The sequence below is a fragment of the Anolis sagrei genome, chromosome 4 (genome assembly GCF_037176765.1).
Source record: "Anolis sagrei isolate rAnoSag1 chromosome 4, rAnoSag1.mat, whole genome shotgun sequence".
Taxonomy (NCBI): Eukaryota; Metazoa; Chordata; class Lepidosauria; order Squamata; family Dactyloidae; genus Anolis; species Anolis sagrei.
In genome coordinates this window covers 220788331-220814052 of record NC_090024.1, presented here as the reverse complement: position 1 = coordinate 220814052, position 25722 = coordinate 220788331, and the positions used below count along the sequence as shown (strand labels likewise).

At 41.3% G+C, this 25722-nt stretch overlaps 1 protein-coding gene across 1 annotated transcript; it reads right to left on the bottom strand.

The window, feature by feature from the left end:
- Positions 1 to 2626: 2626 nt before the first annotated feature.
- Positions 2627 to 24303, bottom strand: LOC132773151 (somatomedin-B and thrombospondin type-1 domain-containing protein-like). The gene is made up of 5 exons (XM_060772137.2): positions 23752 to 24303; positions 16870 to 17064; positions 15784 to 15862; positions 13311 to 13487; positions 2627 to 5947 (listed from the first exon to the last, which is right to left on the bottom strand). The coding sequence occupies exons 1-5, from the start codon at positions 24008 to 24010 to the stop codon at positions 5830 to 5832; spliced, it is 828 nt and encodes a 275-aa protein (XP_060628120.2). The 5' UTR covers positions 24011 to 24303; the 3' UTR covers positions 2627 to 5829.
- Between the last annotated feature and the right edge of the window lie 1419 nt (positions 24304 to 25722).

The following is a 25722-nucleotide window of genomic DNA, read 5'->3' as shown; positions in this document are numbered from 1 at the left end:
AGAATGATGGACTGTACAAAAATCTGAGCTCCTATCCCCCTTGGTGGACTTCAGCACCACCTATTACGACTAAAGGACAAAAAAAACTTTAACAAACAAAGTGCATTTCAAGAAAAGGAGTGATTTACAGCAAGGAACCAGAACTGTAGTGGTTAACCTTTTTTTCCACCTGTCTCATTTTTTCCACTCTAAATCCTCCTCCAGCTGTCATCCTCTTGGGGGTTCTGGTTGTACGTTTAGTGTTGCAGATGCGCATCTGGAATTCTGCCGGAGGAAAAGCAGGCTTCAGAGAAGAGATGTGTGATGTCTAGTTTAGGCCAAACTATGCCGGCTCTCTGCCTCCAATATCCACAAAGATTATGAGTTCTGATGCATTATTTTTCTTACATTGACGACAGTATACTGTACACTGTATTAATAAACTAACTTTTTTCTGCTTGAATATTAACGTCTGTACATACTCGCACATAACTACTATAAATGTATTTACTGTATTTATTTATTTACTGCATTTATATCCCGCCCTTCTCACCCCAAAGGGGACTCAGGGCGGCTCACAAAAAAGGCACAATTTGATGCCATAGATACATACATAGGATAACATAAACATATACATTAAAACCAAATAATTAAAAATATATCGATCTTAAAACAATGTATTATCGAAAGCTTTCATGGCCAGAATCACTGGGTTGTTGTAGGTTTTTTTGGGCTGTATGGCGATGTTATAGAAGCATTCTCGCCTGACGTTTTGCCCACATCTATGGCAGTCATCCTCAGAGGTTGTGAGGTCTGTTGGAAAATTGAGTTTATATATCTGTGGAAAGTCCAGGGTGGAGAAAGAACTCTTGTCTATCTGTCACACCTAGCTCCAACAGCCAAGTGTTCTTTCTCCTATCCTAGACTTTCCAAAGATATATAAACCCAATTTTCTTAGTTTCCAACAGACGTCACAACCTCTGAGGATGCCTGCCATAGATGCAGTTGAAATATCAGGAGAGAATGTTTCTGGAACATGGACATACAGCCCAAAAAACCTACAAAAACCTAATCTTAAAACAATTAATTAAAATCACACAATCCAAAGTCATATTCCAGGAGCTATTCCAGTCATCAAATTGCATTGTTCCATAGTCACAAGTGCCTTAGGGCCTAAAGGCATTAAATCCTGTGGGAAACTAAACAGGCTCAGGTCTGGTTAGTACTTGGATGGGAGACCATCTATGAAGATTAGGTGGTGTAGGCTATGTTTCAAAGGAAAGAACTAGCAAAACCATCTCTGAGTAATCCTCTAAGAAAATCTTAAGAGGTTCATGGGGTTGTTTTAAATTGACAGATTACTTGAGGGCACATACATTTACACACACATTACCTGAAAACATTGAGTTTCCTTTCAAAATATTCTCAGTTCTGCTTTTTTAAAACATCCCACCTTCCATAACTGATGACCAGCCTTCAACTTTGGACCCTTGGTATGTGTTGTAATTATGAACCAGATGGAGCCCCCGGTGGCGCAGTGGGTTAAACTCCTGTGCCGGCAGGACTGAAGACCGACAGGTTGCAGGTTCAATTCTGGGGAGAGGCAGATGAGCTCCCTCTATCAACTCCAGTTCCTCATGCGGGGACATGAGAGAAGCCTCCCACAAGGATGGTAAAACATCAAATCATCTGGGCGTCCCCTGGGCAACGTCCTTGCAGATGGCCAATTCTCTCACACCAGAAGCGACTTGCAGTTTCTCAAAAAAATGAACCAGATTATCCTCAGTCTGCATGTACATTGGGCATGCTGCCTATGGAAGATGGGAGTCACCATCTAACATATCACTCAAACATTGGAAAGTGAATGTAGCACAGAGATAGATACATATTTTTCAAATGAAAAGTGAGGGAGCGGAAAGAATAGCTAAGTAGAGACAGGACAACTTAAAGTATTAGTTGTCCTTTTTTTAAATCCCAGGGTTACAGAAAGAAAATAAACTTCCACTATTTCCAGGCACAAAAGTTTAATAAGTGCCCAAGAGATCAGTCTTTTCACCAGTCTGATTCTGTATGTGACCTTTCACAGAATACCCCATTAAGTTGCATAGGACTTCCTTCCCAGTCATGTACAGCTCTATCCATACTGCAGAATTATTGCCATTTGATATCACATTAATTGACTCATTGCTATGGAATCCTGGGATCTGTAGCTTTGTAAGGTACTCACCCTTCTCTGTCAGAGAGCTCTAGTGCCATGCCAACTAAAAATCCCAAGATTCCATACAATGGAGCCATGCCAGTTAAAGTGGTGTCAAACTGCTATCATTCTGAAGTGTGAATGGTCTCTTAGCCTAAACGCACTTACTTGGGAATAACCCTCACCAAATCCAGTGGCTTTTGCTGCAAATCAAACATCTACAGACCAATGAAAAGCATGAGCAGAGCTAGAAGAAATGCAGGCAATCCATAATTGCAATTCTTTTTTAAAATTAACTTCAAGAGAAGACAGGTGTTCAGGAACTATGGCATTGGCAGGGAGAATTTAATTTCTAACCCAAATACTTTCCAAATTATCCCCCACCTCAAGCTATTCACCCCATGATAGAAGCATACCGCCGTGTTTCTGCTCTACATGAAATAACAGGCATTTACATTTTAATTGGATATTTTAATTTAGGTGCAGAAAATTTTAATTAAGTATTTTGAGCATTATGCTCAGTTTGACCACCTCTATAGCTTTTCATAAGCAGATGAGGCAAAAAAAACACACACTTTTTTTTATCTCCGCAGATTAGTGCCTCCACATTGTGCCAGCAACTGAAAGACATCCATATTTCACACAGATGTTTATGATGTTTGAAAGCTTGTGCTAATTCAAAGAAATGGTTGCAAGGGCATCTTTGCTATTTACTCACCAACAACTGAAGGAACTTTTTGAGAGTGAGAGCAGTTGGAAAATGGAAGCAATTGTCTACAGATGATGGGGTTTCTTTCTCTGGGTGTATTCACAAAAAGGGGCCAGACAGTTACCTTCTGGGGATACTTTACCTGGATATCATACATTGAGCAGCGGGTTAGATCTGATAGCCCATAAGGCCCCTTTAAATCTATCATTCTAACCCAAGAGGCTGTGTGTAGGTGTAAGAAGACAACAGACCATAAGAAATAACTGGAATGAATCTCCCATTGGTTTTGCTTTCAGTTTAACAAATATGGAAGCAGCACATTTGTCTGGGATTTCAATCCTCCTTTAATTCTGTTTCCTGGGATTTCAATCATTCCTTGACCCAATTCACCTCCTGAAAGTAGCCTTACTCAGAATAGGGGACAATCACCATGGCATTAAAAGAGATGCCAAGTGCTATCCAATCCAACCCTCTGTCATGCAAGAAAACACAATTAAAGTATTCCTGGCAGACAGCCATTCAGCTTCTGCTTAAAAATCTCCAGAGAAGGAGACTCCACCATTCTCCAAAGCTCTTCTGATTGTTTAGATGGAATTTCCTTGGATAGTTGTAGGTTTTTTTGGGCTGCATGGCAATGTTCTAGAAGCATTCTCTTTTGACATTTCACCTGCATATATGGCAGGTATGAGGCATAGATGCAGGCGAAACGTCAGGAGAGAATGCTTCAAGAATATGGCCATACAGCCCAAAAATCCTACAACAACCCAGTGATTTCTGCCATGAAAGCCTTCGACAATACTTGGAATTTCTTTTCCTGCCATTTTAATCCAATGCTCTGCATCCTAGTCTTCAAAGCAGTAGAAAAGATTGCCCCCTCCTCAATGTGACATGCTTTCAAATATTTAAACATGGCTCCCGTGTCCCCTCTCCGCCTTCTTTTCTTCAAGCTAAACATATACAGCTTCCTCAGCTGCTCCTCATAGCACTTGGCTTCCAAACCTTTGAACACAAACCTTTGGCTTCCAAACCTTTCCAAACAATGCCTTGGGTAAAAGACAACTTATTTGTGACAAAGCAGGAAAACCCTGCTTTGTGGCAGATTAATTAGGTACTGGATTAGACCTGGGTCTGAAAGACGTGGGTCTAATCCAATATGGGCCATGTGTGGACAGCAGTCCACATAGCCCTCTCAGGTTGTAACCCAGAAGGCTGTAACCCCTTCCCCCAAACCCCTTTAAAATTACAAATAGCTTATCCGTCCACCATTACCCTGGTACTGGAGTTCTCGTGGCATTTAGAAATGGCGTGCCAGGAGAAAGGGGGTGCAGGAGCAAAATCACTCCTCTCCCCCCACCCCTTCTCCTGGTGTGTCATTTCTACATGCCAGGAGGACTCTGGCATCAGGGTAATGGCAGCCAGGTGTGTTATTTTTAATTTTTAAAACTTTTCTGGGCAATTTTCTTTGGTGTCCGGGTGCCCTGTTGGAAGGTCTGTCAGAGTGTCTACACATCCACACACACCCCAGGTTTTGGCGCATGCACACACACCAAGCACGGGTTTTGGAGGGAGTTGTGTGGACTTCCCGTGCCCAATTGGATTTTTTAAACTAACTAAATGTAGGCTATCACTTTTCTTCCCCTGTATGATTTTTAAACATGTTTTGCCAGATTAAAAAAGCCAGTGGAGCTTTGAAAGCTTGAATGATGCATTTTGTGCATTTTGGTTGATCATTAAAGGTGTCACTCTTTTGTGGGATTTGTATTTTGCTGTATATCTTTCACAATTTGCACAATCCACATATTCAAGGGATTGATTGGGATCTAGCAAGGACAGTTGAGGGGGGAGAAAAGGGGTGAAATAAGGGGGTTTTTTTAGTTTCACATATGCATGATCTATAACATAAAATCAGATTAGTCAATCTATCTAGGCATGAACAGGCATGTGAAAATGCTAATTCTACTTGAAAACACACACACCTGTAATCTGTTAGCAGTATAAATTATACAGAAATATGGACATTGTGATTGTTTGGTATATATGTATTCTGCTTCTCCAATCCAGGAAACTGCCCTTTGGAAATCTTACTCAACCACATCTAGCTTCTATGATCTTGGTAGTTGTTATCCTCATTAGTTTGAACTATCTTTGCAGCATCTGCAAGGGCTAGAAACTTGTTCCAAAAAGATTTAATAAATGCTGGGAATTCTCAGGAAGAAAAGTTCTGACATGAATGCCATATTTAGAACTTTTTCCTCTTGCATGTGCAAAATTCATTCAGGTCTTATCACTAGTAATGCGCCAAAAAGTTCTCTAAGCTCAGGATTAAGGTGAACTTCAGGGACTTATAAAAGATGAGATATGCCAACTCCCAAATTCTTCTGTCTTGGATTAAATCCAAGCAGAAGAATCCCCAAGTCACACATATTCAGACCAAACTATATTTTTGAAGGTCAGTGCGATTTCTTCCTCCTTTTGCTCATCATAAGCATGTTGCTGAGCTGGGAGAGGAGAAAGCAAAAAAGATCAAATCTCCATTAATCCCTCTTATTTTACTGCTGCATTCCTCCTAGAGAATCACTGCTATTGTTCCAGATGGATAAGCCCTGTTGAAAGTGAAGAGACTTGAAGTGAGGACATTATGGCAGTAGGTGATCTTATCTCAACTTGTGAAATGCTGCTATCCCAAATCCTTTCTATCCCAAGTCTCGCTAAATATTGCTACTCAAGATTTTTTTTATATAAGAATAATACCAAAGTTTGAGGTAGGGCTTCAGTTCTCCAAAGAATTGTGTTTAGCTCAAGGTAACAGCTCCTTAAAGCAGGAATGACCTGATCTTCAACGGTATCACTCAGTAGTCCAGTGTGTTCCTTCACTACTGAACGTTTGTCAGTATGAAGTGGCCAAGAAACTAAGGTTCAAAGCAAAGAGTCAGTTATGCAGATATCAAATGAACAAGAAGCTGTGAACAGAAGGACAAGAACAAGTGCCCAGCTGGCGAACTCTCTTCCAGGTTCCTTTACATCTTGGGTTCCCCACAGCCTGCCAATGCAGTAACTGGTTCCTGGGAGAGAAAACAAAATAAAATCATGCAGTGACATAAAATATTTCTGTCTCCCAAGACAGCATCAAAGTATGCATTACGTTCTCACCAGTGGATCAGCTAATGGTTCACTAAACCTGTTACACCAGACAGCAAGTGGAATCAGATACTAGAGGCCTCTGGTCCCACCTCCTTCACAGGCATGGCTGGTGGGAACAAGAGACAGAGCCTTCTCAGTGGTGGCCCCTTAGCTATGGAACTCCCTCCCATATTAGATCAGCCTCCTCCAGCCTGGCCTTAAAAAAAAAGTAAAAATATGGCTATTGTAGTGCAATAAATGGATACAGAATATGTGCAATGACAACTGGAACGGCTCTGGGTTATGATCTTGTACTGTGTGGTTTTAATAATTGGTGTAATGTTTAGATTTTTTAATTCTTTGTTTTAATGTAAATGTTTATTTTAATTGTTTTATGGCATTGAATTGTTGCCTATGTGTAATACTACTCTGAGTTTCCTTCGGGGTGAGAAGGATGGGGTATAAATATGGTATGTAAATAAATAAATAATATGAAAATAGAGGAGACTAGAAAAGTTACGCTCGCAGAATTCCCTGGCCAGTATAACCAGGTGGTCATGCTGGCTTAGGATTATGGTTGCTGTTGTCAAAATTTTAACTGTTCCAAACTCTAAAACAAAGCATAAACACTTCAATCAATCCTTATGTTGTTTATATATCACATGGTGTCATCTATTGTTTTGTTTTTACAGAATGACCTGGATTGAGACCAAGTGACACACTTGGCATAGTCATTTTGAAACACCAAAGGACTTGAGCCTGGGCATTCTGGCAACTTAACTGCGCATTACTAGAACTGTCAGGTGTGTTATGAATTACGTGTTTTGATGTCCCCATTGAAAAATTCCAAATTACCAAGTTACAATATATTTATTTATTTATTTATTTATTTATTTATTTAAGAAATTTATATCCCACCTTCCCCCACTCAAGGGCCCAAGGTGGCTTACAGCCAACAAAACATACAATATACAAGTTAAAACCAATATCCCTTGTTAAAACCAATATATTACCTCCATGTGGCATTTTCTCCATACTTCTACCTTAATACTGCGCAGGATGATACATGGCTCCCAGGAAGAGGCAACCTGAGGTTTGTTTTTTTTTTTTTAATGGATAGATATGACATGGATAGATATCCACGGCATTGCCAATACAAAAAAAGGACCCGGGTAGCAAAACTGTAAGTATCCTTGAATAAAATCCTAGAGGATTGTCCCAAATTAGAACAGAAATTACTAAACTAAATGGATTAATGGTATAAAGTAGCCTCAGAGGTTCATATTCTACTAATTTCAAGATTTTTGTCTTTGATACAGAGGGTTATATTCCAGCAACCTTAGTTTTGACCATATAAAAACTCTTAGTATGCAGTGCCAAAGTATGTGATGAATCCAACTATATATTATAAAAGCAGCACTGTATTGATACCAGAAGCTTATTTTCAGGGAACATGATGCACAAACTGTCCTCAGATCAGTTACAGATTAGGACCTGCTGATGGAGAAAAGCACATAAAGTTATACTTGAAAAACATTTTCTTACATCCTTCCTTATCTGCATGTTCATAAGTGTCCATCACCAAACTGTACTCCACAACTGGCGTCATTTACAGCAAACCTTAAGGAACAACTAATCCTTGCAAGCACGAGGCACTGAATCTTCTAGCATTTCCCAATGCATGCTCTTTGCAAATGTCAGCTATGCTTACTCAAGCCTGAATCTTCTAATGCCTTTCTTTTTGTTAGAAATACTCTAACAATCACAATATCAATTTAAAGATTGATTGTTTTAGGATTTCAAAGTACTAAATGGAAAAATACATAACTACATTTTTGTAATATTTTACTGCTCATTCATTATTAGTGTGGTATCTTAAATTACTGGTGTGGAATGTATTGTCGAAGGCTTTCATGGCCAGAATCACTGGGTTGTTGTGAGTTTTCCAGGCTATATGGCCATGTTCCCAAAGCATTCTCTCCTGATGTTTCACCTGCATCTATGGCAAGCATCCTCAGAGGTTTGCAGGCAAAACCAGGAGAGAATGCTTCGGGAACATGGCCATACAGCCTGGAAAACTCACAACAACCCAGTGATTCTGGCCATGAAAGCCTTCGACAATACATTCCACACCAGTAATTTAAGATACCACAGCCTGGAAAACTCACAACCACCTTACTGGTGTCGGATTTATTTGTATTTATATATAATTTATTTTTTATGTTATTGGAACCTTTTAAAGTTATGGTGGAGGTCTAACTTGAAATTGTCTCCAGTTAATCGAAGACCAGCTGAGACTTTTCCCAGCCAGCATGTGGGACATTCTCGGATGGAGGGCAAATAATAAGTAATTAAATATGAATTAAATATATGAAATATGACAAAATATATTTAGATCTTGCAAACTAGGGCCCCATCTATACTGCCATATAATACTGTTTGAAACTGCATTATACAGTCAGTGTAAACTCATAATGCAATCCAATGCAGTTAAAACTGGGACTGGGGCGCCGGGACTGTGGTGCAGCTGACTTCCATTAAGATCACTACTGACGGAAAGATCATGAGTCTGAAGCCAGCCCAGGTCGCAGTGACCTTCCGACCATTGTGCAGCTTGCTGTCAACCTTTGCAGCCTGAAAGACAGCTGCATCTGTCAAGTAGGAAATTTAGGTACCGCTTATGCGGGGAGGCTAATTTAACTAATTTACAATGCCATAAAATCTCCAGCAAGCAAGCAAAAGAGTGAGGAAGTACTCCTTCACTGTCACAAAATGGACGGTGAAGGGACAGCTCCCCTGGTGACCAGAATACCCTCATGCAGCTGGAATGTTAAATAGCTTCTGTGTGTCTGTCTATATATGTTCTGTGTCTATGGCATTGAATGTTTGCCATGTATATGTACATTGTCCCCTGAGTCCCCTGCAGGATTTATTTATCGTGTCAGGTAACCAAACAGTTATATTACATTTTTGACAGAACAAACAAATAAACATACAAAAGACACAGAGTTTGCAAGCTTGCCCCTGCAGGGTGAGAAGGATGGAATATAAATACTGTAAATAATAATAATAATAATTAATAATTAAAATGCATTATATGAGTCTACATTTGCTTTTGGACAGATGCTTAAGCTATCATCTCCAACCCTCAGAAATGAACTGTCTCCAGAAGGCTAGCTCATTTTATGCTCATTCTAAAGACTTTCTCCACCTGCTTTCCCCTCTCAAGTAATCAGGAATGGCAGAGTTTCATGTTATCACTTCCTACATGTTAGAAAAAAATGACCTGATACCTCTTCAAAAGCTTATTTCAGGAAGAAAGGGGAAAGAATATTGGTAAACCAGCCCAGTTGCCCAAGACATGACCTTGTGGGAAATTCCAAACATGGCTGAACTAATTCAACCAAGTGCTACACATACACAAAAACTGAAATTAGATCACTCTGTTAAGCCAGTGTCATCATGTTGAAGGGCTTTTTATGAGATCTAGCAAGAGTAATCTTTCCAAATAAAGAAGATTCCAGCACGGAAAGCAAAAATGAAATCTTAACATTTGGGCACCTTGTAGGGGAGAATAAATCTTACAGGAATTGACATAAAGAGCAGTTATCAAGAAGGAAGGACAAGGTTGGAGAGGAGGAAACCATCCACAGTGGGAGACTCCCATTGAAAACCAAAGATGCAAAAGACACAAGGACATGGAAAAGACCAAAGCATCTCTGAACGGGAAATTATTTGAAAGCACTTGGACAATTCAAGTGTTTTTTTATATTGGAGAAGGGGGCAAAATATTGCCAACAACAGGCCAAATTGCAAAAAAGTAAAGTTGCTTGAAAGAAAATATGCTTAACATGCTTTTATCTTGGAGGAAAAAAAACTCTGGAACTCATGTCTAAACTAGAGCCCTGCACTGAGCTTCTGCAAAAAATATCGGTTTTTTTCCTGGTTGTTTCTTTCCTCATAGTACATGCTGAAAACAGCATCTTGGGAGACAAAGAGCAACCAGGTATTGAGTGATTTTTCTGGAAAAAAATTCAGTGTGGTCTAGATCCAAGGGTGCTTCTTCTCTAAAAGAAAAATGACAAGATTAACCTCTCTGCTTCAAACAGGGGTCATTCACTTTTTCTGAGGTTGATTTGTACTTGGTGGAACTCCAAGCATGGAGACGATCTGCCAATGTTTGGATTTGAGACAGGCTCAGAAAGTGCATTAGCATGGACAGCTGGGCCGTTTGTCAGTACTACTTCCAGCAGAGGCTAACTTGGATGTCAGGTCAGGATGACTACTATAATTTTTCTGTCTTCACCTCCAGCACTGCTAATGGCACATTTTGGAAAGTTCAGAACATAAACTTATTTTTTCCACAGTGATGTATTGTCTCAAGAACTAAAAAAACTGCATTTCAATAAATAGGGTTAAAGACAAAACAAGACGATACTGCTGAGATTGGCGGGAAAATAGAGACATGAATCTATAGAGAAAATAGAGACATGAATCTATATGGTTTGACAGCATTGGCTTCCATTAATGGATTCATCTTCAATGTGTGGTTATGAGGTTATCACTCATAGATGCAATTCACAACTGAATGAGGCAACTAAGGCACAATGCCTAGGGATTTGTGAACTCTCCTAAGCTTGTATCCACACTACAAAATTATAGCAGTTTGCCTTTCATGGCTGTTGTGGATAGCATGGAAAGTGAGGATGAGGAGATACTGGTGAAAGGCTCAGCAGCTGAGTTGGAGCCCAGCAGTACTTAGCAGCTCCTTCAACCAAGCTCTGAAGAAATACCCATCAAAGGAGCTATTATTTCTCAGCTTGCAGAACAAATGCAAGCAAGTTCCTTGGAGCAGGCTGAGGAAGAGTTAACAGTTCCAGCTTTCATGGACCTGCGAAAAGAGAGTTCTCAGCTGTGCAGATCCTGGATAACAGTTGAGAAGACAGCCAGCAACAGGTAACATCTGTGCACTTAGGATTTAAGTTAACTCAAGCCTGGCACCTTGTTGCTGGCTGCAACATCAGTTCTAGAAGCTAAGACCCTAGACTCTTGCCATCTTGTGTTTCCTGAACCCTGAACTTACCCTGGATCACAGCTATGGGTTCTGATTCAACCCTGTACTTGGGACATTCTGAGATTTGGCTTGCAACCCCGGAAGAGGCATTCAGCTTCTCTATTGTATTATCCTGTTAATGTTTGCAACTCTGTTAAACTATCTGTTTGAGCTAGATTAATGCTTTGCTAGTACTTAGGGTTGAGGTTTCTGATAATGCAATGGAATTCTGGGATTTGTAGTTTTGTGAGATATTTATTTACCCTGCTCTGTCAGAGAGCTCTGGTGCCACAACAAACTACAAATCTCAGAGTTCCATAGACTAGAGCCATTGCACTTAAAGTGGTATCAAACTGATATAACTCCTCAGTGTGGATGGTCTCTAAATTTGCATCAAAAAGATTTTAAAGAACAGTAGATTTTGGTCTGCCTCTCTTAAAATCTTGAGACTCTGATTTTTAATGTTACCTCATCTCATGCTTGTATTAGTCTCCAGGGATTCCAAACAGAATAAAGCTGTGTCAGACTTTAACTTCCATTTACATTTTACTGTGTTTTACAGCCTTTCCTGACAGTATTACTGGCTGTTATTGCTCTCTATCAAAATAACTTTGCTGCTCTGTATCACAGATGGAAGGGCAGTGTGTGTTGAAAGAGACCTAACAGACCTTGATCTTGTTGATGCCATAAAAAAGCCTACCTTCAAAGGCTTTATTGGCCTGAATAGTGATTTTCCACCACTGAGTGTGTTTATAGCCCCTAACAACCCAACAGTTCATGTTTCAAATAAAATGTATCTGGAGTCCTGGAAAAAGCACTTTTGAAAATGATGAAGCACTTTTGAAAATGATGAAAGTTAAGTAATAGTTAAATACAGTCATCCCCCACATTTGCAGATTTGATGCATACCGTCTCTCTATAACCCAGAGGTAACTGGGATAAAAGTGGGGTTAAACAACTTTTGGAGGAAATGCAGACAGAATTGGGCTAATAGCTGAAAAGCATGTGTTTAAAAGGTGCGCTTAAAACCCAATACCTTTAAGGCTTTATATGACCTGGGGCCAGCATACCTGAGGGCCCGCTTATCCCCCTACCAACCCCAGAAATTACTTTGGTCCGAAGACCAAAATTTGCTTGAAGTCCCCAACATCCAGACTTATCATCTGTCCTCTACTAGGCAGAGGGCCTTCTTGATTGTAGCCCCTTATTTATGGAATTCCTTGCCAGTTGAAACCTGATCTATCCGAGAGCTACTTGCTTTTCAGAAAGCCTGTAAAACCTTTCTCTTCCGACAAACTTTTGATGGATGAATAACTCGGGACTATGTCTGTTCTTGTTTTTATTGTATTTTTAAGTTAATTGTATTGTTTTAATCTACTGCTGTAAACTGCTCCGAGCCAAATTGGGAGTAGCAGTATACAAATCAAATAAATAAATAAATAAAAATTTCGCCAAAAAAATGTGCACCTTCACATGACTGTATATCTCTGCAATGATGGAAAACGATTTCCTTCCCATCCTACTATGTGGACTGCTCCAGTACACGTGTTTAAAAAGCCAGAAACAGCTGATCGAACTGTCAAAAAATGGATCCACAGACACACAGGTAGCTAAAGGGAAGCACAATAGGAAAACAATGAGAACTCTCTGCAACCATGCCTTTGTTTCTCTCGTATAATATTAAACAGAGCTTGAATTAACAGTTGGGGAAAGAGAGAGACAAGAAATCTGCTTGCGTGTACATTGGGATTTCCACATGTGTGCTGATGAAGTCCAGTGCATCTTGGAGAGAGAAAAACTACCACTGGATATCCCTCATCCACCCTTTAGCTCCCAGCATCCCTGACCATTGAACAAGCTGGCTAGAGCTTCAAGGAGTTAGAGGACCAAACACCTGGAGGGCCACAGGTTGCTATCACCAAATATAGACCTGGCAAGCAATGTGTCCATTGGTTAAAAGCCATCTCTTAAGATTTCTCCTGAATAGCCAGAGAAATCATGAAGATGTTTTTAGATTACAAATCCCATCAGATTTCTGCAGCATCACCCTAGGTGAAGAATGCTGGGAGGTGCAGTCCAAGAATACTTACAGAGTTGTGTGATTCCTATCCTGGACTGACACGAACATCTGATGTCTAAAATGCTTATCAATCCTTTCTCATTAAGTTTCTTGCCGGCTATATAAATGTTAAATACAGTGAAATGAAAATATTTCCCATCCAACTGAGCAAAAGGGAATGGTAGAGACTTACTTCTTGGCTCCACTGCCATCTCCAGAGCAGTGCAGGCTCCTGGTATCCAAAGCCGGGTGCTGGCACTCCACACACACTCTGTGACCCTCACTGAGATACTTCATCCAATGAGTGTATGAACTGTTTCCATTCAAACATCCCTCTGTGATGGCTGTGAGCTGAAATTCCACACAATACCTGACATGGAAAAGACAGAAGAGGATGGCAATCCTATGCACATTTATTTCAACCTATATCTCTGGTGCATCCACACCAGTGGTTCCCAACCTTTTTTTGACCAGGGACCACTTTGACCAGAGACCACTCTCCAACATTAATACCAAAGGGGTTACAAATCGGTTTTTGATCAACTTTAGATTTGGTTTGGTTAATTGGGGTGCTGATTCAGAAAATTGCATTGGATAGACCACATCAGCTCTAGTTTCTGATGCAGAACAAATGCCATCCAGTAGTCACCATCTGCTCACCCACAGAACAGCATATTTAATAACCTAGAGCTGATGTGGTCTATCCAATGCAATTTTCTGAATCAGCACCCCAAATAACCCCAGGAACAGGCCTAAAAATGAAGACAACAAGGGAAAAAATTGGTTGGGCTGTTTTATTATTTGTAGTAGTAACGGTTAGGCCGTGGACCATATTTTAGTTCTTGTGGACCACAGGTTGGGAACCACCGATGTACACTGTAGATTTAAAGCTGTGTGACATGACTTTAACTGCTTTGACTCAATGCTATGAAATCATAAGAGTTGTAGTTTCACCAGGTCTTTCGCCTTCTATGCCAAAAAGTACTGGTGCCATGGCAGTTAATGCCAAGCTACATTAATTCTATGGTGTAGATGTAGCCCATGTCAAAACTGATAAAGTAACTTTTTTGGACCACAGATTACAGAATCTCTCAATCAGCATGGCCACTTTAAATACTACAAGCCAACATGACTATTTGTGGTCCAACATAATTATAGGGTAACAAACTGGGGAGGCCATTCTAGGCTGCATAATTTAGGTGGCAGATCAAATGCTGAAATGTTCCTCTATGGAATAGAAAATATTTCCTGTATGAAGAAAACCCGAAAGTACACATTACAATATTGTTTTACCATGTTCATGGAACACATTTGTTTTGTTCATAGAGAAACATTCAACTTTCTGATCATGGGATAGACAACCCAAAAACAATTTTACTCCTTATTCCATAGCTTGTGTGAGTCTGGATTTCTGTGGGAGAAAATATCTGTGACATTTGAAGAATTTATTTTCACCTATGCTCTACCCAACCCTACCATTTTTTAAATGATGGCAGAAATAGTGCCAACGCAATATAAATTGTAAAATGCTGAAAACTATCTTAAAATCAATACCAGAACTAGGAAATAAGGGAAAGTGTATGTATACTGGATTAAGCATACACAGAATTTAAAAGCAATGCTTTACTAGAAATGTCGTTACCATAATTGTGAAGAGTTGCTTTTTTAAAATGTTGGCCAATTAAAGCTGTACTCCAAAAGCAATGCCAGAAATGAGAAGAACATACATTTATTGGTGTAACATACTTTCTATTTATTTTTAAGTTACTTCGAAAATAGATTTTCAGCATTTCAACAAGCAATTTGAAAAGAGTTTTTTCAATGTTTATGTCATTCTCTCATCAAGCCTAAGCAAGCGATATAAATAAAAATATAATGAGTAGTAAGAAAAATACAGTGAATAACATAATGTGCCACAAAAAGCAATGGCAATGTCTTTTTTTTAAAAATGGTAATTGAAACATATTACTTTTAAAATGTAACTTTCCATGCTAGAGTTTAGGGAAGCATATATAGGGTTGAGAAGACACATGATCACCATGTTTAAATATTTGAAAAGCTGCCATAAAGAAAAGGGAGCAGGCTTGTTTTCTGCTGCCCTGGAGACTAGGACTTGGAGCAATTTACAGAAAAGGAGATTCCACCTGAACATTAGGAAGAACTTCCTAACCATGAGAGCTGTTCAACAATGGAACTCCCTGCCTCATGGTGTGGTTGAAGCTCCTTCTTTGGAAGCTTTTAAACAGAGGCTGGATGGCCATCTGTCAGGGGTGCTTTTCCTGCATAGCAGGGGCTTGTACTGGATAGCCCACATGGTCACTTCCAAGTCTATGATTCTATGATATGAAGCTATATTGTTTTGAAGTCTTCTCGTCCAGTTTTATTACTCTGTAGGTATGTTTGCTCTACAAAGCACTTTGGCCCCACATTAATTGTCATGGCTCCACCCTGCAGAATCCTGGGCTGGAGCAATCAAGCAGAGAATTATATATCTTTCAAGAGTCCACAAAAGAAAGTTGGTGTCAAATCACAACCAGGGTGCTAAGAAGAGATAAACCCTACAATCATTATTGTTTACTATATGCCAGGCAGTCAACAGTGCAGCCCAAGGGAGGGGGAAACAATGGCACTTCTATAGATTACAATGCTCAAGGGCATTAACTTACCCATTTCTTTCATTCTCACTAGACACTGCACGCTTTTTCCTTGCTTTCCCATAGCCTCCAGTGGTTATTAACGCTGGGACTATTCACATCAAAAGGGAAAAAGAAAACATCACAAACATGATAAGTGACAGCTGCGCTCCAAGCCTGGTTACATCTACAGAACACTAAAGATTGGGACATCTATGGACTTTAATGCTCTGTTATTTTTCCTCTGGCAGGAAACCAAGGAGTGCTTTCTCCCACAGTTCCACATAACCTGTGATTATTCATCATTTTACTAAACAGAAAGGGGAATTCGTCCTTACCCTGGATCAAGAGTATCTCTTTATTGTGAAAGCAGATCTGCATATTATCATTCCAGTAACTAAGATGGAAGGCATGCAATATTTTTATAATAATTCTCAACAGGGTTCGTAGAAAAATATGCCATATATATATATATATATATATATATATATATATATATATATACATACACACACACACACACACACACACACATACTATGGATTTTATTTTGGCCACACAAAATAAAGAGAGGGGAGGGGGGGGAAAGGGAATAATAACCTAAACTAGTAAGCTATTTGTAATGCTAAGAAAAAAGAACTGGTTCTTTAGAACTCATGTTGGCTTTTGTAAATCCACACTAACCCGGGCAAACTAGAAAAAGTTATTTTTGGACAGTTCCTCCAATTCACCAGTCAGCTGGTACTACATCATATACCCAAATGCCCTCTGTGCCTGGATATGTAATGCAGCACAGAAATATGTTAGAGGAACATGAAGGAGATGTTACTGACATCTGCAAGGAATCTCTTACCAAGAAACTTATGTATATCTGGTGCTAGGCCAAAGAAACTGGAGAGGGATTCTACTGTCAACATTGCTATGGGCCCTTGAAGGATGCTTTCAGACAGTGCCAAAAATCCGCATTTTAAATAAGACAAAACAGCACAGGACCTAACAACATGTCCACACACAGCCCTGTCAGTTCCGGGATATGGTCCGGTGCCAGCCTTACAAACTTCCTCTGTAGCAGATCAAGATGGAAGTTAGAATCCCCAGTGAGTGCCCTGCTCTACTTACTAAGGGATTGCTTGCACTCTGTTCCATGTCGTGTCCAATATTCCAAACAACCAGCCCTTTCCTCTAGAGAAGGGCAAGCTTCACCCCCATTTTTTGGCTCCTGGATCACGTGCCTCCTCCGAACACGGTGTGTTGCCTTGCAAGGCTCTGCACAGCTGCTCCATTCACTCCAGTCAGAGACTACACAGGAAACCACTGTGGGGACAAGAAGAACATCTCCAGCTTTTGCTCATTCTCTGTACTACCAGCTTGACAGTCTCAGTCTCTCAGAAAAAAAAGGACAAGAGTATCAGCACTTTAGAAGTTAAACATAAGGTGCAGCTACACGTGATAATTAATGCAATTTGACACCACTTGAACTGCCATGGCTCATTGCTGTGGATTCCTGGGATTTGTAGTATGCTGAGGCACCAGCACTCTTTGGAAGAGAAAGGTAAAGACCTTGTAAAACTACAGCTCCCAGAATTTCATAGTATTGAGCCATGGCAGTTCAAGTGTTGTCAAATTATTAATTCTACAGCAGGGGCGGCTCAACCCAATACGCAAAGTAAGCATTTGCAGTATAGTTGATTTTGCCCAGGGGCGCTCTTGAGGTGCTCTTGGGGGAAAATAAACCTTGACATATGTGAGTTGTAGTTACTGGGATGTATAGTTCACCTACAATCAAAGAGCATTCCGAATTCTACCAATGATGGAATTGAACCAAATATGGCACACAGAACTCCCACGACAAACAGAAAATATATATCAGTGATTGGTTGGGGAGGGGGGCAAAATACTGTTTGCTTACCGTTGAAAATTACCTAGGACCGCCTCTGTTCTACAGTATAGATGCACCCCTGGATGATGTTTCTGAACCGACCAATAGGGCCAAAAAAATAGGCATATGCTATAAAGTAAAGGTAAAGGTTTTCCGCTGACATTAAGTCCAATCGTGTCTGACTCTGGGGTTTGGTGATCATCTCCATTTCTAAGCTGAAGTGTTGCCATTGTTCATAGACACCTCCAAGGTCATGTGGCCAGCATGACTGCATGGAGCGTCGTTACCTTCCCACCAGAGTGGTACCTAGTGATCTACTCACATTTGCATGTTTTTGAACTGCTAGGTTGGCAGAAGCTAGGGCTAACATATGCTTTATCCTTATGCAAAGGGGGATTGCTGCCTCAGTCAGGAAATTTAGGGTGGTCATGAAGGGGAAACTAAATAGCTAGTTCTTTATAAGTTTTATTGTCAAAAAAGGTAGAGAGGTACTTGTGGGATTTTTCTGCCTCATTACTACCTAATTTGATACAGCAGGCAGAAGGTGTCCCAGACAGTGAAATGTATTAGGCCAATCCTATGGCTTAGCAGTGTTCACAAGCTAAATAAGGCAGTGGACCAGACAGTACAATTGCGTTCATACAGTTAGGAGAAATCATTTTGAAATGATCTTCCAAAGTAGGTGTTCTATACTAACATTTAGAACAGTTAAATATTTTTCCAGATAAATGGGGTTATGCGTGGAAATTTTTAAGGCAACTGTGTTACAATAGGTTGTTGAAGGCTTTCATGGCTGGAATCACTGGATTGCTGTGAGTGTTACGAGCTGTATGGCCATGTTCCAGAAGCATTCTCTCCTGACATTTTGCCCACTTCTGAGGATGCCTGCCATAGATGTGAGCAAAATGTCAGGAGATAATGCTTCTGGAATATGGTCATTCACTGGGTTGTTGTAGGTTTTTCGGGCTGTATGGCCATGTTCTAGAAGCATTCTCTCCTAACATTTCACCTGCATCTATGGCAGGCATCCTTAGAGGTTGTGAGGTCATTCAGTCATTCGCCTTGGAAAACTTACAGCAACCCAACAGTATTATGCTTGGAAAAACCAATCCACTGCTATTTTTGTAAAAGTCCACAAGATGGCACCACTTTAAAATATGAGGTTGATATATACAAGAGTGTGTGTGAGAGAGATACAGAGAGAAAGTAAATAATTTTATTTATTTATTTACCGTATTTCTATCCCACTTTTCAACACCCGAAGGGGACTCAGGACAGCTTACAATGGACACCGTTACGATGCTACTACATAACAATTACAATAATTATTGCAACGCCCTGTATGTGGGTCTTCCAATGTCTACGACCCGAAAGCTCCGTATTGTTCAGAATGCGGCAGCCAGGTTACTCACAAGAATGCCCATGAGGTGCCATATAACACCAGTGCTGCAACATTTACATTGGCTTCCAACTGAGTACCGTGGCCTGTATAAGATGCTAGTTCTGACCTTTAAAATTCTTTACGGCCAGGGTCCATCGTACCTTAGAGACCGCCTCTCCTTCTCCCATCATCGGAGGTCGCAACGACCAGCCCAACGTGACTTACTCTATATACCAGGTCCTAGAGAAGTGCACTTGGAAAGGACCAGACGCAGGGCTTTTTCTATGTCTGCCCCTGCCTTATGGAATTTCTTGCCGACCTATATGAGAGCCATGCGTGACTTAGGGCCTTTTGCTCTAGTACTTAAGACCTGGCTTTTTACTAGAGCATTCGATCTCTGTTAATTTTTAATTTCTGTATGTATGTATTTTATTTAACTGTAAATCACCTAGAGCATTCTCGGATGGAGGGCGATTAATAAGTAATTAAATATGAATATGAATATGAATAATGAAACCACAATTGAACATAAGTCATAGTTAAAAACAATACATAAGCAATCATTAAAACCATAAACTTATGTATATCTGGAGATGTAACTGAGGTTATTTTGGTGATCATAATAAATGCTTATCAGCCAACATGTGTTGAATAAATTTTGTTTGCCCTGAATTTTTCCACTTAGGATATCCACATATCTGTTTTTGTTTTGCTCAAAAGTTTTTGTGTGCAGTTTATGAATGAAGGTAAACTATAATGAGAGCAGAAGGTTGCACAAGCAGAAGGGACAACATCCCGAGAGTCTTATTTTTTGGTCATTTAAATCAAAACTCATCATTGCAGCTAAAAAAAACCTCAAAAATTGTGCAGAAAACACCCAACAAAATCATAGAAAGCTGGGGAGAGAAATAATAAAACCGTGCCCTGTAGACTAAGGGTTTAACAAGATAGTAAGAGTGAAAAAAACATGGCATTTTTTCAATCACAGCTGAAATTTTGGCAATCAAGGCAGAGTGAACCTATGGCACAACTGATGCTGTCAGACTCTATTTCCCATCAGCCCCCACCAGTGCATCCATGGCGATGGATAATGGGAATAGAAATTCATTAGCATCTGGAGAGGCACAAGTTCCTTAACCTTCTGATCATCATTTATGTTCATCAGTATGTAACCCTCCTGTATACCAAATTAATAGTTGGCTGGTTGTCTGATAAAGTGTGTAAATCTGCTGGACAGCTTTGAAGTCTTGTGTTCAAACCCCTCCTCTGCAGTAACTCAGATTATCAGCTTGCACATATACATGCAGGTTATCACATACAGCTGGCAAAGTAACTGGCTCAATTCCCTGTATCTCAAATTTGAACTTGGCTCCATCCCATCCAAACCGTTCTTTTGCACTATTGGACTCAAGGTACTATTTTAGTAGATTTTGCTAGTCCTCTCGAAGGCTTTCATGGCTGGAATCACTGGGTTGCTGTGAGATTTCCAGGCTGTATGGTCTCCTGATGACTCCCCCAGGCAGGAAGCAGCCAGAATTTGAAGCTGCAAGGCCATTCAATGCTAATCAAGGTGGCCAGTTGCAACATTCACACTTGCCTCAAGCAGACAAGAGTTCTTTTTCCCACTCTGGACATTCCACAGATATAAACCCCATTTGCCTCATTTCTAACAGATTTCACAACTTCTGAGGATGCCTGCCATAGATGCAGGTGAAATGTCAGAACAGAATGCTTCTGGAACATGGCCATACAGCCCAGAAAACTCGCTGCAACCCAGATTTTGCTAGTGTTTTGGAATTCATATTCTTTCAGAATTTTAGAATACTTATATTTTCGTATACATACATAATGAGATAGCTTGGTGATGGGATTCAGCTCTCAGCATAAAATTCAATTATGTTTCTCATACACTTCACATAGCTTGAAGTTAAAGGTAATTTCATACACAATATTTTTCATAATTTTGTGAAATAAGATAAAGGTAAAGGTTTCCCCTGACATTAAGTCCAGTCATGTCCAACTCTGGAGGTTGGTGCTCATCTCCATTTCTAAGCCGAAGAGCCGGCGTTGTCTGTAGACACCCCCAAGGTCATGTGGGTGGCATGACTGCATGGAGTGCTGTTACCTTCCCACCAGAGTGGTTCCTATTGATCTACTCACATTTGCATGTTTTTGAACAGCTAGGTTGGCAGAAACTGGGGCTAACAGCGGGAGCTCACCCCACTCCCTGGATTTGAACCTGCGACCTTTCGGTCAACAAGTTCAGCAGCTCAGCACTATAACCCACTGCACCACCGGGGACTCCTTTGTAAATTAAGCCAACTATAAGAAAGCAAAGGTGTCACTTTGTCTCAGCCACCAGGTGGACAGTTTGGGATTTTTTAGTATTTCAGAATTCTGGGTAAGTATTGTTCAACCTAGAGTTTAAAACATAAAATAAACCAAATTTGTAACAAGGATATAGAAACCTACTCAATGGCCTTGGCTCAGGTCAGAGGAAAGCAAAGGCAAACTCTCTTCGGAACAAGAAAAACCTCTGATAGGGTCACAAGTCGGAAATGACTTGAAGCCACACAACAACAAGAACATGGACCGCCATATAAACCATTCTTGTCCTCTCTGATTTCCATCCTCTGACATTTGATCATATTAAAAGGATAGCAGAAAAACATGAGACCCAGGGCGGCTGCTGTCCATCAGTACTGCACTCGATATAGAACTGATTGGATTCAGAGTAAGGCAGCTGGGAGGCAACTTAAGAAGAGCCACGTGCTGGATCAGAGAAGAGGCTTGTTTTGAATTGCATTCCACTTCCCACTGAGGCCAACCAGTTGCTTTTGAAAAGCCCATAAAAAACAAATGGGTAAAACAGAACTGATGGCTTGCCTTTTTCAACAACTGGGCGCAAGAGGTGTACTGTTTCTGATTTGTTGTTTATTCGTTCAGTCGCTTCCGACTCTTTGTGACCTCATGGACCAGCCCACGCCAGAGCTCCCTGTCGGCCGTGGCCATCCCCAGTTACTTCAAAATCAAGCCAGTCGTGTCAAGGATACCATCCATCCAGCTTGCCCGTGGTTGGCCTCTCTTCCTTTTCCCATCCATTTTCCCCAGCATCACTGTCTTCTCCAAGCTTTCCTGTCTTTTCATTATGTGGCCAAAGTACTTCATCTTTGCCTCTACTATCCTTCCCTGCAGTGAGCAGTCTGCCTTTTTTTCCTGGAGTATGGACTGGTTGGATCTTCTGGCGGTCCAAGGCACTCTCAGAATTTTCCTCCAACACCACAGTTCAAAAACATCTATCTTCCTTCGCTCAGCCTTCCCTATGGTGCAGCTCTCGCATCCATATTTTACTACAGGGAATACCATTGTTTTAACTATGCGAATCTTCGTTGCCAATGTGATGTCTCTACTCTTCAGTATTTTATTGAGATTGGTCATTGCTCTCCTCCCAAGAAGTAAACATCTTCTGATTTCCCGGCTGCAGTCTGCGTCTGCAGTAATCTTTGCACCTGGAAATACAAATTCTGTCACTGCCTTCATGTTTTATTTTTCTATTTGCCAGTTACCAATCAGTCTGGTTGCCATAATCTTATTTAACTGCAACCCAGGTTTTGCCCTTTCTTCTTTCACCTTGGTTAGAAGGCTCCTCAGCTCCTCATTGCTTTCGGCCATCAAAGTGGTATCATCTGCATATATAAGGTTGTGAATGTTTCTTCCAGCCATTTTAACTCCAGCCTTGGATTCATCAAGCCCGGCACATTGCATGATGTGTTCTGCATACAAATTGAATAGGTCAAGTGAGAGTATATACAGCCTTGCTGTACTCCTTTCCCAATCTTGACCAGTCAGTTGTTCTGGGGCCATAGAATCAGAATTGGAAGAGAATTTGTGGGCCATCCAGTCCAAACTCCTGTCAAGAAGCAGGAAAATCACATTCAAAGCACCCCTGACAGATGGCGGTCAGGGGTGCCAGTCTGAATCCCTCTATGGAGGTTGAGAAGATCAGGATATAAATGTTTTAAATAATAAATAAATAAATGGCCATCCAGCCTCTGTTCAAAAGCCTCCAAAGAAGGAGCCTCCACCACACTCCAGGGCAGAGAGTTCCACTACTGAACAGCTCTCGCAGTGAGGAACTTCTTCCTAATGTTCAGATGGAATCTCCTTTCTGAAGAACTTCCTCACTGTTGCTCCTTGGTCCTTCTACAGCAGGGGTCCTCAAACTAAGGCCCGGGGACTGGATACGGCCCTCCAAGGTTATTTACCCAGCCCTTGCTCAGGGTCAGCCTAAATCTGAAACAACTTGAAAGCACACAACAACAACAACAACAACAACAACAACAACAATCCTTTTTCATCAGCCAAAAGCAGGCCCACACTTGCCACCAAAATACTAATAAGTTTATATTTGTTAAAATTGTTCTTTATTTTAATTATTGTATTGTTATAAAGTATTTTTGCACTACAAATAAGATATGTGCAATGTGCACAGGAATTCATTTGTGCTTTTTTCAAATTATAATCCAGCCCTCCAACAGTTTGAGGGACTGTAACCTGGCCCTCTGGTTGAAAAGTTTGAGGGCCCCTGTTCTACAGATTCCTCAGGAGACAGACAAGGTGACTTGGGATCCCCATACCACCAAGAACTTGCCACAATTTATTATGACCCACTCCTCGTTGGCATAACCCATAGGGAGTTCTCAGCCCCGCATCTCCCTACCTGCCCGCTCCAGAGACCTACCTGGGCATACCTGCTGGTAATCGTGGCAGCAGTCCAAGGTGTGCGGGCAGGCCTGGTCGCAGTAGCAGGGCCCATGGGAGCCGTCGGGTCGCCACCCGGTGCCCACGCATGCCATGCTCCGGCCCGCGCAGCACCGCCCCAGCTTGGCACAGCCAACCCGCGCCTCGTCGGCAGCAACAGCCAAGAAGAGAAGGAGGGAGAAGAAGAGAAGCCAAGGCGGCAGCCCAACAGCAGGTCCCCGGGACAGGCGCGCAGGCATGTCTCCCCTGGCCCTGCTCAAGAAGCAGAACCACACACTGGGCAAGAAACCTGGACAGAGCCTTGAGAGCGGCTTTGGACGGGAAGAGGAGGGCAGAATGCGTCCGGCACTTTCTGCTGTGGCTGTGGCTCGAGAGACTTGAGGATGCTGACCAGCCTGACTCCGGCCCTTCCTGCCGAGGAAGGAAACTCCCTCGGGTGCCTGGCTGGAACCTGGAAGCCCCGCCCTCCAGCCCAGCAGCAGCCTGCCAACCCGACCTTCCACCCTCTCCCAAGAAAATCCAACCAGGCTGCCCTTCAAGGGAGGAGGAGGAAGAGGACGAGGACGAGGATGAGGAGGAGGAGTGGAAGGGGAAGGGGAAGGGGAAGAGGAGGAGGAGGAAGAAGAAGAAGAAGAAGAAGAAGAAGAAGAAGAAGAAGAAGAAGAAGAAGAAGAAGAAGAAGAAGAAGAGGAGGAGGAGGAGGAGGAGGAGGAGGAGGAGGAGGAGGAGGAGGAGGAGGAGGAGGAGGAGGAGGAGGAGGAGAGGAAGGGGAAGGGGAAGGGGAAGGGGAAGGGGAAGGGGAAGAGGAAGAGGAAGAGGAAGAAGAGGAAGAAGAAGAAGAAGAGGAGGAAGAAGAAGAAGAGGAGGAGGAGGAGGAGGAGCAGGAGGAGGAGGAAGGGGAAGAGGAAGGGGAAGAGGAAGAGGAAGAAGACAACACTGGCACAAACCAGTAAAGGTGGTCCCAGTGGTGACTGGCACACTGGATGTAGTGCCTAAAGCAGGGGTCCACAAACCCTTTAAACAGAGGGCCAGTCCTTCAAACTGTTGGAGGGCCGAATTATAATTTGGAAAAAAAAATGAATGAATTCCTATGCACACTGCACATATCTTATTTGTAGTGCAAAAAAAAACACTTAAAAACAATACAATAATTAAAATGAAGAACAATTTTAACAAATATAAATTTATAAGTATTTCAATGGGAAGTGTGGGCCTGCTTTTGGCTGATGAGATAGGATTGTTGTTGTTGTTGTTGTTGTTGTGTGCTTTCAAATCATTACAGACTTAGGTTGACCCTGAGCGAGGGCTGCATTCGGCCCCTGGGCCTTAGTTTGAGGACCCCTGGCCTAAAGACCTTGGCCTGCACTTAAACACAGTCGGCGCTGACAAAATTACCATCTGCCCGCTGCAGAAGGCCACCTTACTGGGATCTGCACGCATTATTCGCTGATACATCACACAGTCCTAGACACTTGGGAAGTGTCTGACGTGTGATCCAATTCAACACCCAGCAGAGTGCTGTGGACTCATCTTGTTGTGTTTTGAATAATAATAATAATAATAATAATAATAATAATATAAATCTTTATTTATATCCCGCCACCATCTCCCCAAGGGGACTCGTGGCAGCTTACATAGGACCAAGCCCAGCAATACAGTAAACAATATACAACAGAACACAGCAAAATAAAATAAAATACAAACCCATTAAACTTAAATGCATCAACAATATAAAATCACACATTGAACATAGAAATTGATCACAATGTGCAGGCAGATTTGAATAGATTTAAAAAAAATAAAAACACTGGTGAGGCAGCAATGTAATGTGTTTAGGCAGAGGATCCGAGAGGTAGAGTAGGGTGTGATTGCACTAACAGGAGAATAAAGTGCTACCAAGGGCCATTTTACAGAGGTAGGTCATGGCAGGGTATTATTCTTCATTAATACA